The sequence below is a fragment of the Girardinichthys multiradiatus genome, chromosome 8, assembly GCF_021462225.1.
Source record: "Girardinichthys multiradiatus isolate DD_20200921_A chromosome 8, DD_fGirMul_XY1, whole genome shotgun sequence".
Classification (NCBI taxonomy): domain Eukaryota; kingdom Metazoa; phylum Chordata; class Actinopteri; order Cyprinodontiformes; family Goodeidae; genus Girardinichthys; species Girardinichthys multiradiatus.
Window position 1 is genome coordinate 6,530,654 of NC_061801.1, and position 18,592 is coordinate 6,549,245.

Here is an 18,592-nt window from a genome sequence, read left to right on the forward strand (position 1 = left end):
GGGCAACAAGCAAACCCACCCCAGCCCGCCGCCTCTCCCCGTGGGCCACTCCAGACTAGAAGAGAGTCCAGCCCCTCTCAAGGAGATGGGTTCCAGAGCCTACGCTGTGCATGGAGGCGAGCCCGACTATTTCTAGTCGATATCTCTCGACCTCCCGCACAAGCTCTGGCTCCTTCCCCCCCAGCGAGGTGACATTCCACGTCCCTAGAGCTAGCCTAAGCATCCGGGGATCGGGCCGCCGAGGTCTCCACCTTCGTCCGCCGCACAATCCTCTTTGCACCGGTCCCTCACGGTTCCCCCTGCAGGTGGTGGTCCCACTGGGGGATGGTCTCGCGTCTCTAGTTCGGGCTTGGCCCGGCCGGGTCCCGCGAGGAGCAACCCAGCCACCAGGCGCTCTCCGACGAGTCCCGACCCCAAGTCTGGCTCCAGGGTGGGACCCCGGCTCTGTCATACCGGGCAACGTCACGTGCCTCGATTTTGTAGTCATCATGAGGGGTTCTTGAATGTAAACACACAATGTAAATTATGCTAATTAGGTGATAATGTCATTTAACTTTTAAGGCAGCCAATAGTTGCTTCCTTACTGAAGAGTTGGAGACAGTGCTGCCATTCACTGTGGATATGTTTTACACAACCACTGAACAACCCACTAAATGCACAAAGTGACACAATTATTTGGAGAAACAGAGTGCTGATTCCAGTATGCAACTAACAATTCTGAAATCAGAACTGAATGTTGAATATTGCAAGAACTGAACTATTTTAAAAAATTTATAGTGAATTACATGCAGACTGGACTCACCACTGATTACTTATAAATCCCTGGGTAAGGCAATCACTTTCTTTACTACTTAACACATTTTGGGTGGCCATTGTGTTATTCATTAAGGCCCGAGTTTGTTTTTCATATGTTTTTACATCACTTTTAGGTGAACTTTAGTTGCATTCTCAGCTAAGTGGTGCTCTTTAACGTTCATTCATGCTTTTGCTTCACATATTTTTCAACTTGGGACGTTGACACTGATAAAATTAAAATGAAGTACAAGCCCGAACAAAATTGAACAAGGAAGTTGTAAAAATGATGTTATACTGTATGCCCTTTAACACTTAACTATCTGTGATTTGTCTTTAAATTTTGTGGAACTAATGCCACCTCTTCTACTCTGTTTCACTTTCAGCAGGACACTCGTGAATATGAAGTATCAATATGAGACACGTCTAAGAACACTTCTCGATCAACCAACCAATGCTGACACCTCATCTTCCCTCCCTGACCCTTTCTACCCAGGAGGAGGCCATGTAAATACAAATGATGTCTAGCCCCTCCTTGCTACAAGACACAATTACTTATCCTGTTCTCCCCTTCTTTGATGTGATAGCTTTTGTAGACCGATTAATGGGAAACTGAAGAAGACATAAAGCAAAGAGATATGCTGGTCAGTGACACATCAGTGGGAGATAATATGGACAGTAATAAAGATGGACGTCCGGGACAGGAATCAACAGGAGAAATGTGAAATTAAGGGGTTAAAACATGTTCTTTTCAGAGAATCACAGAAATTAGATTTTATTTAAACTAAAGCCCATTTGTAATACAGCCATCGTCAGACTGTTTTTCTGTAGAAGCCAATTAATGTATTTTGTAGTTATATTTGTTACTGGAACAGTCCAACATTTCTGCAATTAATTCGTAATTGTTTACATGCAAGAAATCAACAGAAAACAATAATCAGAATTTCTTTTACATTCTAAATACAGGAGAGAAGTGTGTACTTTTGGAAAACCTGCAAAAGATCCAATTGAAATGTAAATACAACAAGCTGCCTGAAGGAGATAAAATGACTACCAGACTACATGGGGCTCTGCTGTGTTGTGAAATGTAAATAATAGATCCTGAACTGAAAGGGAAGAATGTTTTGTTGCAAAACAGTAATTGGGCTCTAACGCAGACTGGTTTTATTGGGTTTCAATGGTGCGATTGCAAACACAAACCAGGTGTGCTGCATGCAACTCTTGGAGTGTCCACAAAAAGGTGAGATACTGTCTGTTCATACAAATTGACAGGCTCCTTTGAACAGAGGTATCACTTGGCAAAAATTCTGTCTGTTCTTAATGGTTTTCTTCACCACCATCGATGCACTGTCCAGCTATTCATGTCAATAACCGCTGTTACCATTGTTCTTGTAGTGGATCTCAAGTGTGCACACCCCTGTAAAAATTCCAGGTGTTTGGTACTCAGATGTAACAACAATGACCCGATAACATTACTTAATCTTATGCTGCGCTATGCAGATATCTGCACAGATAAAGACTTTCTCATATTGGCATGCAAGATGCTTAGGGGGAATAATTCAGCTAAAGATCATCTGACCACTTGGGAGTGCTTTTAGAACATTAAACTATAAAGGTCAGTTTCTATAAATGTAAACGTTCAAACCACTTCACTGTTTCATTTAGACGCAATACAAACATTCAAGACACCTTCTTTTCACCTGTCAGTACTTTGGGGTTGCTTCAAAAAACAAAAATCAACTTAAATCAACTACTGTGAAGAAACTATTATTTTTGAATAAAACTGCCAAAAAACATCACACAAGTACATCTAATATGCACCAAAAAATCAAATATGAATAAATAAAAATAAAAGATATATAAAAATATACTATAGTACATTGGCATGAAAAAATATTTTCCTGCTTCAAGACTTTTTCTTTATTTTCTCTTTTTCGCACTATGTTTCATATGAACAAACAACTTTTTATGTTAAAGAATGATAAACAGAGTGAATACAAAAAGCTATTTTTTTTCACTTAAGGGTTTGAAAAGCTATCCAAAGCAACTTGGCCCTGGGTGAAAAAGCAGTTACCTCCTTGAGTAAAATATAAATTCACTGTGATTAAGGGTTTCAAAGCCATTCTACAGATTTGGGAGAGGTGAACCTTCCTCTCAAAATGACTCCATTGGTGCATCACTTACTCAGGACATCTGGAAGTCACATAAGAACCAAGTCCTGCAGTGTGGCTAAATTAAAACAATTCTTCAAAGAAGAGCCAGGTATTGCAAACACTTGGTGGTAGTTGTGACCACCAATTTATTGGTTTATTATTGGTTATTAGGTTTTTGGGGCAATTTCTTTTTCACATAGGGCCAAGTTGGTTTGTATAGCTTTCTTTCCTGAATGAATGAAAATGATATATGAATACTGCTTTTTGTATTTACCTGGGTTACCGTAGTCTGATATAAAATGTACTTTGATCATCGGAAACATTTAATTGGGACATAAAAACAAAATCTAAAAAAATCAGTTAAAGGTAAATACTTTTTAATAGCACGGAACCACATCTGTAAACCGTCATGTCTTGCCACTTTTATGAAGTATTTATGTCATTTATGATGCACCCCCATGTCTACCGGGATGTAGGGTGTATTATTTACCATTTGTGACTGCATAAGGAAAGAGTGGGCTACTTTGTCGCCATGTCATCACTATTGAAAAACAGCAGGTCCTCTTCCATGTGAGCCACTGAGGTGAATAAACCTCACAGTGCCGATATATGGTCTGCATAGCAAATAATGAGATTAAGTAGCACTAGTCATTTCTACAATATTAGCCTAGCATTTACATACATTCTGTAGCAGGGGAGCAAATGTGTGGTTCATGAAGCGTCTCATGTCTGGAAATGCATGCCTTCCTAGTTTAACTGGAGCTCAAATCACTAGGCTACAGTATTGGATGGACAGAAAAGTGATACTGGTGTGTCATTTACTTAAAGCAGCATAGTTTAGAAACACAAGGAAGATACACCATAGTTTGATCGGGTTATTAAAATCCAGTAGGGGAAAAAAACAACTCCTAAACATTTTTATTTGATCAGACAGTGGAATATAAATGCAGGGCATGTATCTTTTTTTCTTTTATTGAAGGTTATCTGTTTGTGTTGTAGTGACTGGCTTATAAAGGATGTCAATCACATCTAATTCACTGGAACTTTAACACATCCACATCTGAACATGTAATAGGGCCACTGTTGCCATTACTACATTAATGGAGGTGCTGCTAACTATAACAGCTTATTGATAATTCATGAGAACAGTATAATTTTTTTGTCCACATTGATGAGTCATGGTCTGTTTTTATTAGTTAACAATACTAGGAAGGAAAATGTAGCTTCTTTAATTTTTTTAACCTAGTCAGCCTGACACAGAAAGTCTCTTGTCCGCAGTTGTCCTCCTGCTTGCAGTCACATGAAAGACCTTTTACTCCAAATGGGGTCCTTCTGGTCTTAGCTGTAGGGAAGTTAAACAGAAATGGGATTCTTGAGGGCCAGTGCAGCTGGATTAATGGCATCCCTGGAGTTAACACATCAGGTGAGGCTGATGGTTAGAGAATGAGGTAATAAAAAGGCTTCATTGCAGATGTGAATTGCGTAGCTGTAGTTAATTGATCAATATTAAAGTGCAACTCAAACAATCCCAAAATATGTATTTATTTTGATGTACTGTAAATGTGATGTTTTATGCAGTAAATAATAAATATACATTTTCATTATGATTGGACAGATATCAGTTTACTTAAATAAGAAGTAAAACGTAAATAAAACAAAGTATGAAATACAGTTCGTAAAGATTGGGGTATTTTAAGATTTGTGTGTGTGTGTGTGTGTTCTTGTACTTGCTACTGAGCCAGAACCATTTTTGTATTTTTATCTCAAAGTGAGAACATTTTGACAAATTGAGGACATTTTCCTGGTCCTCATTTTTCCAAATGCTGTGCTTGGGACAAGGGTTAGGTTAAGGACTAGAGTATGAATTGAGTTATGGTTAGGGTCAGGGTTAGGCACTAGAAATCAAGAAAAATGAATGGACGTCAATGGAATTAACTGAAAACTCCTCATAAAGATAGTAAAACACGGATGTTTATGTGTGTCATGTTTTGTGGCAGTAGATTACAGTTCTTTCCTTGACCAGAAAAAAATATTATAAAAGTCTAATTTGTGAAATGAGTACATTCCATCTCCTATATTGTGCATCATTCTACTGTTGATCCGAAAACTGATTCCTTCATGATATCTTTAAAGATGTGTTAAATTCAAGAATAACAATCAGAATCCACTTTATTGGCCAAGTGTGCCCAGTAAGTATAGTAATACTAAACAGATTAACAGGGATTTGAAACATTTTTCAGGGTTTCTGCATAGTCTGAAAAGTATGTAATTAGACTTAACTGTGGAGAACTATGGATAGGTATGGGTAAAGATAACAGGGTATGGAAATCATTTATATTTTCCAATTTAATTTCCATCCATTCATCATCCATTCATACTTACAGTTTGACTCCAAGATGCTTCATTTTAGTAATACAATCAAAGAAAAGTCTGGAATTTTGTGTTGATTTTAATGATTACAACTGCATGGTGAAAAATGTAATGGGTAGACACAGTCTGCTACAATTAACACTACAGTGTTTTGTCTGTCATATTTTTTTGAAAGGAGTTGAAAATGGTTAAAAGGAATTAATGAAAATAAATTTGAGTCAGACAAGATAACATTTCTCTGAGTTTTGAGACCACTGTTATACAGAACCTGATACAGAAAGCCAAGACACACCAGCAGGGTAATACAGTAGATCTGCAACCAGAACAAGAAGAGGACAGGCCAGGATTTGAGCTCAAATTCATCTACAAATACGTGGGTAAGCCTGTGACCAAGATTTGCCCCAAGAAGCCCAACCACATGCCAGGCTGTAGGGATTGTTGGGCCTCGATCCTGAGCAGGACAGACATACTGAGGCAAAAATGGAACAGAAAACCCTGCCTCCTGCAGACTGCTATCATTAGCAAGACATCATTTAGAATCCAGAGTATAACTAATGTAACACCATCTAGTAAACAGTCACATTCTTTGTTGCACAAGAGATAGTAGATCTCATAGCCAGAGAAACCTAAAGAGTGATGAGACAGAGAATTAGAGAATAGAAGGAGAATTATCAACAGAAGGGAAAAGAAAAGTGGAAACCTGGTCTTAGTGAGACCATACAAGTGACTGGCCTTTAAAGTAGTATATATATATATATATATATATATATATATATATTGCATGCCACCCTGGGCAGGCAGCTATATTGCCCATGTCAAAAACCGCCACCGATTGCAGGGTTGTACACAAAGAACCACGGACCACAAGAATTGATTAGGAGGAACAGTTTTTAGAACCAGAATCACCATCCAGACATACATGATTTGAAAACAAAGCAACCAGTCATCTTGGCCATAGACCCAAAAGCTCTATGAAATAAAATGGCTTTAAAATTACTTGATTGTAAGGGTTAAACTAACAGGTAATATTCCTTTGATAGTTCCCTCCCTTCCTGAAGCCTTGGCTCCCATTCTGTTGGACAAATGGCTTTTCTCTGTCCCGGATGTTGTGTTAAAAATATAACCGCTTTTAGGCAAATTCTCTCATGCAATTTTTCCCTACCTCCAACATCCTTTAATGTCCTAATGACTCTTTCTATTGCCAGCAGGAATTTTAATCGGAGTACAAGGCTTCCTGCATGGTAACGGTTTCTACTAGTGATATCCTTGCCACTTTAATTTATCTCTTGAGAAGCTTTTAACCAGATGCTCTCTGAGAAACCCACACACAAGTTTAATGAACCAAAAGATATTCACAGAACCAGAATTACCTCCTGTGGCTACTCTGTATAGCTGGTGGTACCATTATCCAGAGATTCTCATGAGTGCAGCAACAGAAAAAAGATAGTTAAAACAACAAGGAAATCACAGCACTGAGGAAGTACATGCAATAAGAATCCATCAATAATATTTAAAAAGTTGCAAAATAAATTGATAAAAAGGTATTTGCTCACCCTTCAAAACCTTTACATTCAGGTGCTCCAATCACTTCCAAAATTCAGCAGCTAGACATGCAAATTGCTTCTTTTGGAGCATACGGAGCAGATGGTTGCCTACATGTGCCAGGGCAGTTTTGCTCTACAAAAAGGATATCTGAAGACAGTTTCTTAATTGTGTGATTAACTTTATTAATTTTGGATTCAATCCAGCCTTAGAGCAGGCTGCATGGTAACCTGCGTTTGTATGACCTTCAACCATTTGAGTAATTGTGAGTTGATGCGTGGCTGTTTGCGTGTCTGTGCGTGTGTGTGTGGATGGGGTGAGCATACATGTAGAAATAGTGTTTGTGTTGAGTTGGTGCATGTGAGTGTAGGTTTGACAGCTGGAAGTGTACATTTAGATGTGTGGTGAGAAGGGTAGAAGGCCTGCAACCAACAGCACCTAAGAGCAACAAAGGGCAGGTAGAAGCCCACAGCAGTCCCAGGCAACCATACGTCCAGTACAGAAGTAGCTCGCCAGTAAGGCATGAAGACTGTTTCTACAAATCTTAAAGATGGCAGCGCATTCGGACACAGCCACTCGGAACTCTGCTCAAGAGTGTTTTCGTGGAGCTGTTAAAACACATTTTGCTGCACTGTTCGTTTCAACACTGCAATGACAAGGTGGATTCTATTCCATTCATTCATCTTCTTCACTGCTTATTTCATAGAGTGTCACAGGGGAGCTGGTGCTTATCTCCAGCAATCTATGGGTGAGAGGCAGGGTAGACCCTGGACAGGTCACCAATCCATCACAGGGCAACACAGAGACATACAGGACAAACAACCACGCACACACTCATTCACACCTAAGGGCAATTTAGAGGAACCAATTTACATAACAGTCATGTTTTTGGACTGTGGAAGGAAGCCGGAGAACCCATGCATGCACGAGGAGAACATGCAAACTCCATGCAGATAGACCCCCAGCCAAGAGTTGGACCCAGGACCTTCTTGCTGCAAGGCAACAGTGCTACCAACTGTGCCACCATGCAGCCAATTCTATTCTGTTCTATGTGAATAAATGGGTCGCTTTCAGAAGCTCAGTGAATTGTGTGTACTGTAATAGAATGCCTCCTGTATAATCAGAAAATCTAACTTAAACAGAACCTGTCTGACAGCATGAGGAAGCATAAAAGATCGCTAAAAGCAACAATTCATCATTTAAAGAAATTTGAGAACATATAAGGGACAGAGTTGTCAATATCCATCAGTATCAGGGGTGGCCCAATGTTTTATGGGGCCTTAAATAGAATTTAATTTGGTTCCCACTTCCTCCCGACCACTAACAGCAGGATAACTAATTTTTAACAGGAAACAAACTCCAGCTGAACCAGGCTAAGTGTGAGCGGCCATCTACCACAACCGACTGGGGGTTTGAGAAGACAGAGAATACGCGCAAAAAAAAAAAAGAAGTGCTGATCCAGGATTACTTTCTTTCACAGAAAAGCAAAATGTTAGTGCCATGTTCTTGGATCACTTTTTGTCTCTTAAATCATAAATAAAGTGATCATTCAAAAACTGCATTACAGTTTTGATCAGTTTATTTTTCTCATGTTGCTGTTAGACAGAAATCTTCTATGATTAGAAAATAAAATATATTGCTTTTATGTTTAAATTCTTGCTATTTGGCCAGAGTCACATGCTTTTTCTTGGATATTTCTCAATGATTTTTAGAAGTGACTGGCAAGTAGAAAGCTGCATAAAAAGTATTGTTTGCAGTGGCCATAAGCCATGTAAGCAACACAGTCAATGTGTGGAAGGATGTCTGTTCTGATGAGACCAAAACTTATCCTTCTGGCCAGCATGCGACATGCTATATGTGGGGGAAAAATAACACTGCACAACACCCTGAACACACAATTGCAATGGTAAAACATTCAAAGGCTTCAGGGGACTGAGAAGAGCTGCAGGAATCCATAGCATAGATGGGAGAATGTGTTCAGAGGACAGCTGTTAGTCATCCACTTCACAAATATGGCCTTCATGGAAGATATACAGGAAAAAAGTTGACTAATTTAGAGTTTTCTCCCCAAGCCAAGTATGGAACACAGCAAACATGTGGAACAATGTACTCAGCTTATACGAGACAAAAATTTTATTACTAGTCCTACAAGCAAAACCTTGACTTTGGTAGAAAACTAACACGGAAATTTACCCTGAAAACACCAATCACATGGTGAAACATAATCATGACAAAAGTATGCTGTGGGGATGCTTTTCTTCACCAGGGATAGAGAAGCTGGACAGTGTTGATGGATAAAGCGAAATACAGTACAATATTGGAAAAAAGGGCTGCAAAATATAAGTGCACAACACAAATTGGCCATAACAGCAATATTAATATTAGGTATCGATATCGGACCACATTTTCATATTGGTGCGTCCCTAAAAACAACTAACATATCTCCCACTTGCTTGAGATGTAATGTTGACATTAGGAAATCTGTGAGATTTATCAAAAGAAATTAAGCATACATTCTGACAGCTGTGTCCTGTTTTGGAGCTCTTTTTTAGACATCCTTTTTCAAAAATTACCTTTTTTGTTTTTGCTAATTGTTGTAGGTTATCATAAGTTATAAGCAGAGGTAGATAGTGACTAGTTACACTTACTCAGATTTACTTGAGTAACTTTATGAAAAGAATGTACTTGTAGGTATAACTTCAGTGCAAAATACTTTTTAGTTTTACTTTAGTAACATTATTTTAAAGTATAGCTACTCTCATTTGAGGAAATTGTTCTGGCTACTTTACCCATCATCAGTAACTTTACTGAAAGAAGAACAAACACATTTGAACCAAAAATGTACCAGAAACAGACACACACTTCAAGTTTATGTTCAAGGTAGACTTCTTTTTGGACACAAGTTTCATTGTTTTAATGTTATTTTCTATCTGCCAGGCCTGCTGTATCATTTGAAGGTGAATATATAGTAAAACATATTGTCACTGTATGTACTTTTCCCTGTTCTAACATGTATACACTACCTACTGTAAGTATTTGTTTTATGTTGAAGAAATTGGATTTGAAATGTGTTTCTTCTGCCTGAATTTATTTTGTAATCATGTTATTTATTTCTATATATTTTTTATTTTCTTTAAAATCCCAGAATTTCTACTTAAATTTATGTTTTGGTCTGTCTGATTACATCATTTTTTAAATATTAAATCAGATGTTATGATCAGTTAGTACTTGAGTAGCCTTCTTACCAAAAACATTTTTACTCCTCAGTCATTTCTTGGATGGCTACCTTTCACTTTTACTTGAGTAAAAACATGTTGAAGTAGGGCTTCTCTTACATGAGTACAATTTTTGGGTTGTATATTGTTTATTTCAGTGGTTGAACATGACATGATCATATATACTCACCTTCCATTTTATTAGGTACACCTCTCCAACTGCTCGTTAATGCCAATTTCTAATTAGCCAATTACATGGCAGCAACTCAATACATTTAGGCATGTAGACATGGTCAAGAAGATCTGCTGCAGTTCAAACCAAGCATCAGAATGGGGGAGAGAGGTGATTTAAGTGACTTTGAACGTGGCATGGTTGTTGGTGCCAGACGGGCTGGTCTGAGTATTTCAGAAACTGCTGATCTACTGGGATTTTCACACATTACCATCTCTAGGGTTTACAGAGAATGGTCCGAAAAAGAGAAAATATTCAGTGAGCGGCAGTTCTGTGGGCCCAGAGGAGAATGGCCAGACTGGTTCGAGCTGATGGAACGGCAACAGTAACTCAAATAACCACTCGTTACAACCAAGGCATGCAGAAGAGTATCTCTGAACGCACAACACATCGAACCTTGAGGCAGATGGGCTACAGCAGCAGAAGACCACACTGGGTGCCACTCCTGTCAGCTAAGAACAAGAAACTGAGGCTACAATTCACACAGGCTCACCAAAATTGGACAATAGAAGATTGGAAAAACGTTGCCTGGTCTGATGAGTCTCGATTTCATCCTACCTTGTATCAACGGTTTAGGCTGGTGGTGGTGGTGTAATGGTGTGGGAGATATTTTCTTTTCACACTTTGGGACCCTTAGTACCAACTGAGCATCGCGTCAACGCTACAGCCTACCTGAGTATTGTTGCTGACCATGTCCATCCCTTTATGACCACAGTGTACCCATCTTCTGATGGTTTCTTCCAGCAGGATAACGCGCCATGTCATAAAGCACGAATAATCTCAGACTGGTTTCTTGAACATGTCAATGACTTCATTGTCCTCAAATGGCCTCCACAGTCACCAGATCTCAATCCAATAGAGTACCTTTGGGATGTGGTGGAACGGGAGATTCGTATCATGGATGTGCAGCCGACAAATCTGCAGCATCTGTGTGATGCTATCATGTCAATATGGACCAAACTCTCTGAGTAATGTTTCCAGTACCTTGTTGAATCTATGCCATGAAGGATTAAGGCAGTTCTGAAGGCAAAAGGGGTCCAACCCGGTACTAGCAAGGTGTACCTAATAAAGTGCCCGGTGAGTGCAGTTCCTCTGGGTAGAACAGCGGAATGATACGGGTCTGTTGGGTATTGTTACGACCCCAGAAATAGGGGATCAGGGGGTGGTAATATAAAAATGTGTCCAGAGGAAAAAACAAAGGAAAACGGGTGGAGTTTAAAAGGGTTTATTACAAAACAGCAAATGCTTTAACCAATTAACAATCAAACTTACTTGGGCTAACAAACAAACTAGAGGGGGACAAATCCAGCTCCAAAAATTAGATAATCAAATCAAAACCAACAAGGGTCAGCTACACAAAGCGTCTTCCAAAAGCTGCCTCACCAGGAGCCTTTTATAGGGTGCAGGTGGGCACCCTATAGAATCAACAAGGACGAAAACTCATCTCCTTGATAATAAAACCTCTGTGGGTTTTTCACCTTCGCCGGGTGTCGGCGGGGTCTTCGATCGGTATATGAATCTTCTGACCTTCATGTATCAGACATATTTCCAGCTTTCAAGCTCTCCCGGGAATGGCCGTGTGGAGGAAACGTTCGCCTGTGAACTTTTGTCTCTCCAGATACACGCCTCCGTTGCATCATCCCGTGAGACACGCTGGAAATGGCAATGAAAGTTTGGTTTCTGTGGGTTTTATAATCCCGGGTGACGTCAGAGCTATTGACGTCACAGGTCTGTTAAGCTCCGCATGTCGAACTGTGCAGCCTAGTCGGTCTGTCTGACCAACATGGACCAACGGTGTGCTATCACCAAATGCACTGGCGCTGGCCTTGGGTTTGAAGTCTTTGCATATAACTGTGTTAATGTATTGCAACAGCATGCAACATCTTGCCTCTGAGACTACCTCAGTCTCCTTCTTCTTCAACTTCGAGCACAGGAAGCAATACTCACCTTGAAGGAGACGCATAGGTTATGTGCTGTCACCAAATGGCTATTTAAAATTACAGCGGCCATTATAAAATAAATTAAAAGAGACTTGCACTTCTGTGGCATGGACATACAGTACATACCAAATGTTTGGACACACCTTCTCATTCAAAGAGTTTTCTTTTATTTTCAAGACTACCTCTTGAAGCTCATCAACAGAATGCCAAGAGAGTGTGAAGCAGTAATCAAAGCAAAAGGTGGCTACTTTGAAGAACCTAGAATATAAGACATATTTTCAGTTGTTTCACACTTTTTTGTTAAGTATAATTCCACATGTGTTAATTCATAGTTTTGATGCTTTCAGTGTGAAGCTACAATATTCATAGTCATGAAAATAAAATACAATTGAGAATGTGAAGGCAAAGATCCAGGATAAAGAAGGCATTCCCCCTGACTAGCAGAGGTTGATCTTTGCTGGCAAACAGCTGGCAGATGGCCGTACCCTGTCAGACTACAACATCCAGAAGGTGTCAACCCTCCAACTGGTGCTCCGTCTTCGAGGAGGAAGCTAGGGAGCTGCTCACAAAGATGTGTTCCAATTCAGTTTTGAAGAGATTTGTTTGCTCCATGATCACACATTAAATTTTCTTTTAGCACATCAATAAAGTTAAAGTATTCATAATTTGAGTTAATTGTTTAATTTAGAAAACAATTAAGTTAAGTAATAATGTTTCACGATAGTGAACATTAAAAGATTTGGGGCTGTTTAGATTTGGCCATTCTTTAAAGCTGGTTTTATTTTAAATTTGCTCACACACTTAAAGGACTGGTTAAATACTTAAAGACAGAAGCACCCGTCTATTTTAATTTACACTTCTAAAGAGCTCACTGCTAACCCGGTTAGTTGTGTTGCCAAAAAGAGAACTACTCTGCCCCGCAGATCTGTTTCACCGGGGTCATGGAAGCACAAGTTGGAGTTCTTAAAGTTATGGATTGAAATGGTTCAACGGCCAAGTATTAAGGTTTCATTTTAGATAACAAACTGAATTAAATGTAGGCCCTCACAGCTTGGCCTGTGCAGCGACCGTAGGAGACGCCACCAAAGAGGCCGCCGCTCGATTCCACACATCGCCACTAGATGGCATTGTGAGCGACATCTCATACGATCTTTGGTCATGTAGAGTTCTTCTCTGGCGAGAAGTATTCAAAATTTGGACGAAATCCGACCTTCCAGATGGAAGCAGCACTCCCTTGTTTATTAGTGGCTGAGGCTAAAATGATGTCACGAATTGACTGTGCCAACATGTTCAGCATTGATCCATCATGATGTATACTACATTTGATGTGGATCCAATGATGTATGAGGGAGTTAGAGCACTTGAAATGTCCCAGGGGGCGCCGTTGATCCAAAATCCAATGTATTCAAATAGAGCTGTTTGGAGGTTAACAAAGATCATCTGTATTCAGTTAGCAGTAAATTGGACCATGCATGTGTAATTTAGAGCCAAACGTAAGGCCATGGCATGACATCAGACTGCCACGCTGGCACAGCCATACCCTCCAGCCAAACCTCTCAGTACTGGAAACTATTTTAAACCATCATGTTATCTGTTATTCGCAACAGTTTCACATTAATTAGGTGAGGGACATCAAATATAGAGCATCCAAAGAAAAACATGACACTTCCTGTTCTCAGGGGGTGGGGCTTCAATGATATCAGCATTTGACCATTGAATTTTTTATTTATTTATTTTATTTTGACCATTGAATATTGTTTAGGGCCTCATATGGATCAAACAAACAGATTCGCATTTCATGGCGAGAAGTCAGATTTTCAGGCTTGGCCACGCCTACATGCTTTCATGTAGCAAAAAGCTTTTGATAACTTTTGATCCCCATTGCCTGGAGAGTATATTGTGTGATTTTGTTGTCAAAAGCTATAGGAGGAGTTTGCTAAGTTTCGATGTGTGTAAACAAGACAAAATGGCAGCTTTGATCCAAATGTCCGACTTCCTGTGAGGTTTGCACAATGGGTCCAAGAGACTTTTTTGCAGATCCTGAGAAGTTACATATGTGTACCAAATTTCATAAGCCTTGGGCAAAGCATGCCTTGGGGCTGGTTGTTTTAGTGCTTCTAGAAGGCGCTGTGGAACAATTAGGCCACGCCCACTAATTATTTAACTGGGGCCCTGTCCCAATACTCGCACTTCCACCCTTGTGTCCCTGAATTGCGCGTTCCCGTTGATGGGTTCGAGTGCGTAGTGTGTCCCAATTCTCCAGAGTGGTCCTTTGCCCCGCCCCCTTTGAGCCCTCAATCTGCCCTTTGGGCGAAGCCCGCACCTAAGCGGACTTCGCCGAAGTATATTACCCACAATTCACTGCTGCAGATGACGTTCTGAGCAAAAACCAATCACAACCGTCAACGTAACCAGCCATCAAATCAGAATAATAAGAAATGCATAAACTTTAAACAAACAAATGTTTTTTTTTACTGGTTTTCCAGGTTCAACATTGTAAGATACCACTGGGTTCAGAGTGAGTCTGGGCAGTCAGTAGGCCATAACACTGAAGTTACCTTTCAAACAAACACTGGCACGGCGAGAGTCTGGTGTGTAAGCCTCCTTTGCTTCCTGCACTTTATTCTCCTCAAACAAATTGCTTGTTGCAGTTTTAAATAGTTGTTTTAGCAGCAAGACTGTGAAAACAGCGCTGGTTCCTGCCCTTTTTGATGTTGCAGTTACGGTGCAGAGGTGCAAGTTGATGACGTAACCCCTACAGTCCCAATTCTCCAATTTTGCACACTTGTAACCTGCGCACTTCAACCCCTACATGCACTTGTACACAGTAAACACTTCATAGAGGGGCGTAGGATGTAGTGCGGGTATTGGGACAGGGCCTGGATATCTTTAGGGGGCTGGACTAATATCAATCCTATGGATTTTGGTGCCGATCGGATGAAAAATGTGGAAATCAGAGGCAAATGTAAGGCCATGCATGACGTCTCACTTTGCCATGCCACCACGGCCACACCCTCCAGCCAATCCTCTTAGTACTGGAAACCAACTTAGTCCATCTTATAATCTGTCACTGGGGACTATATTGTGTTGATTAGGTGACATGGGTCAAATATGGATCCTCCACAGTAAAACATGACACTTCCTGTTCTCAGGGGGGAGAGCTTAGATGATGTCAGGATTTGATCATTGAATACTGTACAGGGCCAGATGTTTATCAATACCAGAAGGTTTTGTGTCTCTACAATCTTCCTTGTAGGCGCTAAAACAATTTTTTTTTTAGCAAGTCGTCAAACTATGAGGACTGGCTCCGCCCCTTTAGCTTACTCAAAAACTCACAATTTTGATAACTTTAGATCCCCCATTCCTCCTGAGCAAACTGGCCAAATTTCAAGACGATCAATCAAAATCTGTTAGATCAAGCGGCAAATATGGAGTCAAAATCGAAACTTCAATCCATGATTGCCAACTTCCTGTTTGTTAAATATGGTTGCACTGGGGGCACTGTTGAGCCATCTTTATTGCGACTTTGGGGAAACCCCTAAAATAGATAATTTTACACCAGGACTGATGCCTGTACAAATTTTGCTGACATTTTCAATATGTTAAAGCCTCCAGAAAGGCAATTCATTTGGGGGATGAATTATAATAATAAGAAACATTCAAATTACAATAGGCCTTCACAGCACTTAGCTTCTCGGCCTAATAAAATGGGTCTAAAGTTTTAGTCTTTGGGGAAGCTTTGATCTTGGTAGAGAACTAATGGGCTTTGGATGTTTATCAAAGTAGGTGTAGATGCTTGAGGTCACCATGAAAAGGGGAATCAGGTCAAAACTGAAAAAGGAGATATTTGAAAAACATCTAATGTTTAGTAACTGAGCTCATTCAGCAAACTTGTGATGGTCCAGCAAATGGCTCCGAAAATAATTTTTGGCTACAGTTGTAAAATAGGTACATGAATTACATAAGATCTTAAGGTTCTCAATCGAGCCAAGTGGGTGTCTGTGTCAAATAGCTTTTAATCATATTGTGCCCGCAAGAAAGTAATGTGTCAGTTTTGGTTCCAAGAGTTTCCCTATCTAGATCCAATGAATCAGTTTGAAAACATCTACAGATTAAACCACCGGGTAGATGTTGTGGAGCTATACCAGACATTGATAAAAACACCTTCAATGCAGGGCATGGTCATATAGTGTTTCAGGAGTTACATTCAATTAGCTATTACCACTGTATTTATCAGGACAATTGACCTCTATTTAAAATGTTAAAATTTCAGCAGTTTGCATATTTAAGAATGTACTCATGTTTCAAATATTCATCACATTAATTTGAAACTTAAGTGCAGGGGATTCAGTCATTTAAACAGCCCTTACTTTAGCTCAGGGTAGAATAAACCAATGGGTAATAATCAAGTTTGCATTAAACAAACAGATTTCAATAGTATTTTATTACAATTTTTGGGATGTGCTTTACATGTTTTGTACACACCCAAAAAGTTCATAAACTTACCTTATGTCTACCACTGAAATAACAATTGACATTCTTTGGGGGAGGGTTCATGCATTTTCATGTTTTTAGTTCACCTTAGGAACAATAGGATTCAAAGCATTTATTTGGACAGAAATGAGTTGAAAATGTAATGTTTATGTGTTTGGCTGAACATTTTATAAAGTGACCTTAAATTTACACACATAGAAAGATTACAAGGTGCATTCAGCTCATGTATTTTGGGGCAATTATATGACTGCAGGTTTGATTACAGAATGGTTTCTGCGCAGGAGTCTTTGAAGTGAGCGTGCTGTTTTCTGTAACAGCCCCTGGGTGTTACAGGCGGTGGGAGGTTGGGAGCACTGTACAGACTGCACTGCTGCTGTTTGGAGAAGAAGCCAGACTCGTCGCAGTCGTGGTCTGAATCCACCCGGATGCTGACCTGGGGCATGGGCTGGTGCGGTGGCCGCTGCGGCGGATTGTCCCCGGAAGTGAGGCTCGTCTGGGAGTGGGTGGGTGAGGGGGGGCAGGAGATCTTTAGGTGCAGAGTGATACTGGGGAAGAGTTGTGGGGGAACATTTTTACTCTCTGTTATTTACTTTTCTTGCTCAAAGCAGTTCAACAATCCTGCAGTTCCATTCAAATCCTCTTTTTAGGAAAATTAGTTTCATTTTCTTTACATAAAAGTTTTAATGGGATAAAAACCTATTTATTTATGGACATGTGGGAAACTAAGGAGGCAATACAACCACTAAATGTTGAAACTGTTGGTTTAAAATCTTATTTTGTCCTCAAAGCACAATAACCTGATTAAAATATCTAAACTAGTATTTACAAGAAGTAAAAGTAAACCATTGTCTGGAAACAAACGAGAATGTGACAGGGTTAATTGTTGCCTTAAACATGCCTGTGTAGATAGATACAGTCTTGGTCCTCACCCTTCATATTTGACATAACTGAACACGGTGTTACAAATTGAAATCACAACATCTTGTCAGCTGTTAAAATCATGCAATATTTTTAAACTTAAAGTGACCAAATGTAAATATAAAACAAAAAAACACTGATCTCCAATGAGGGATTTGATGCAGGACTATTGTGTGATACAGAAAAGACCGATAGCACTGGACACACAGCACTTTGCATAAAGATTTACTACACCTCTTTACAATTTTCACATTTCACCCTGTTACAATCGCAAACTTCAATGTAGTGTAATGTATTTGTGGGATTTTATGTGCTAGACTAAAACAAAGTAGTTCATAATTGTAAAGTGGAAGGAAAAAGCTCTGCTTTTTACAAAATGTTTACTAAGAAAAATCAAAACAAATGTGTGTGACTTATGTACCCTTTATGCAGAAACAAAACAATACTCAAAAGTTAACTCAGTAGATGAAGTCCACCTTTGTGTAATTTAATCTCAGCATAAATGCAGCTCTTCCTCAGAAGTTTGTCAGAGAACAAACAGCATCATTAAAGCCCAAGGAACACAGCAGACAGGTCAGGGAGAAAGCTATGGAGACGTTTAAATTAGGGTGCAGTTATCAATTAGTATCATGAAACACAACTTGCACTTTATTTCAGTGTTTTCTCTTGTTTCTTAGCTGTATTATTGTAAATACCAAAGTTGATGATAATGTTATTTTTATCAGATAATTGTTGCATGGTGAATCAGTACACTTCATAAAGACTACTATTAAATAACCATCAAGCAGAGCTGAATCTGTTTTACATAGTGCTGCAAAAACTATTAATATGCAAACTAATAGATAAGGTTTCAGCCAAGAGTAAGTTCACATGTCAATGTAAATGCTGAATGTACTTGTTTGAAGTAAATTTCAATATTTATAGATGCCCGGGCCT

At 39.5% G+C, this 18,592-nt stretch overlaps 2 protein-coding genes across 7 annotated transcripts in view; one reads left to right on the plus strand and one right to left on the minus strand.

Annotated features, from left to right (window-relative positions):
* Positions 1 to 5,546, plus strand: part of LOC124872261 (seizure 6-like protein) — a 147,900-nt gene extending 142,354 nt beyond the window's left edge. For 3 of the 6 annotated variants that reach the window (XM_047372038.1, XM_047372040.1, XM_047372036.1), the window contains one exon: positions 1,182 to 5,546. In XM_047372038.1, coding sequence (XP_047227994.1) covers positions 1,182 to 1,211 — 30 coding nt within the window. In that variant the 3' untranslated portion in view covers positions 1,212 to 5,546. Of the gene's footprint in view, positions 1 to 1,178 lie in introns of all 6 variants that reach the window. The other 3 variants (XM_047372037.1, XM_047372039.1, XM_047372035.1) reach the window with 1 other exon arrangement.
* Positions 5,547 to 16,667: 11,121 nt separating this feature from the next.
* The window catches only part of slc4a5b (solute carrier family 4 member 5b), an 84,966-nt gene continuing 83,041 nt past the window's right edge, over positions 16,668 to 18,592 (minus strand). The window contains exon 27 of the mRNA XM_047372925.1: positions 16,668 to 17,283. Within this exon, the coding sequence (XP_047228881.1) occupies positions 16,998 to 17,283 (286 nt within the window). The 3' untranslated portion in view covers positions 16,668 to 16,997. The remainder of the gene's footprint in view (positions 17,284 to 18,592) is intronic.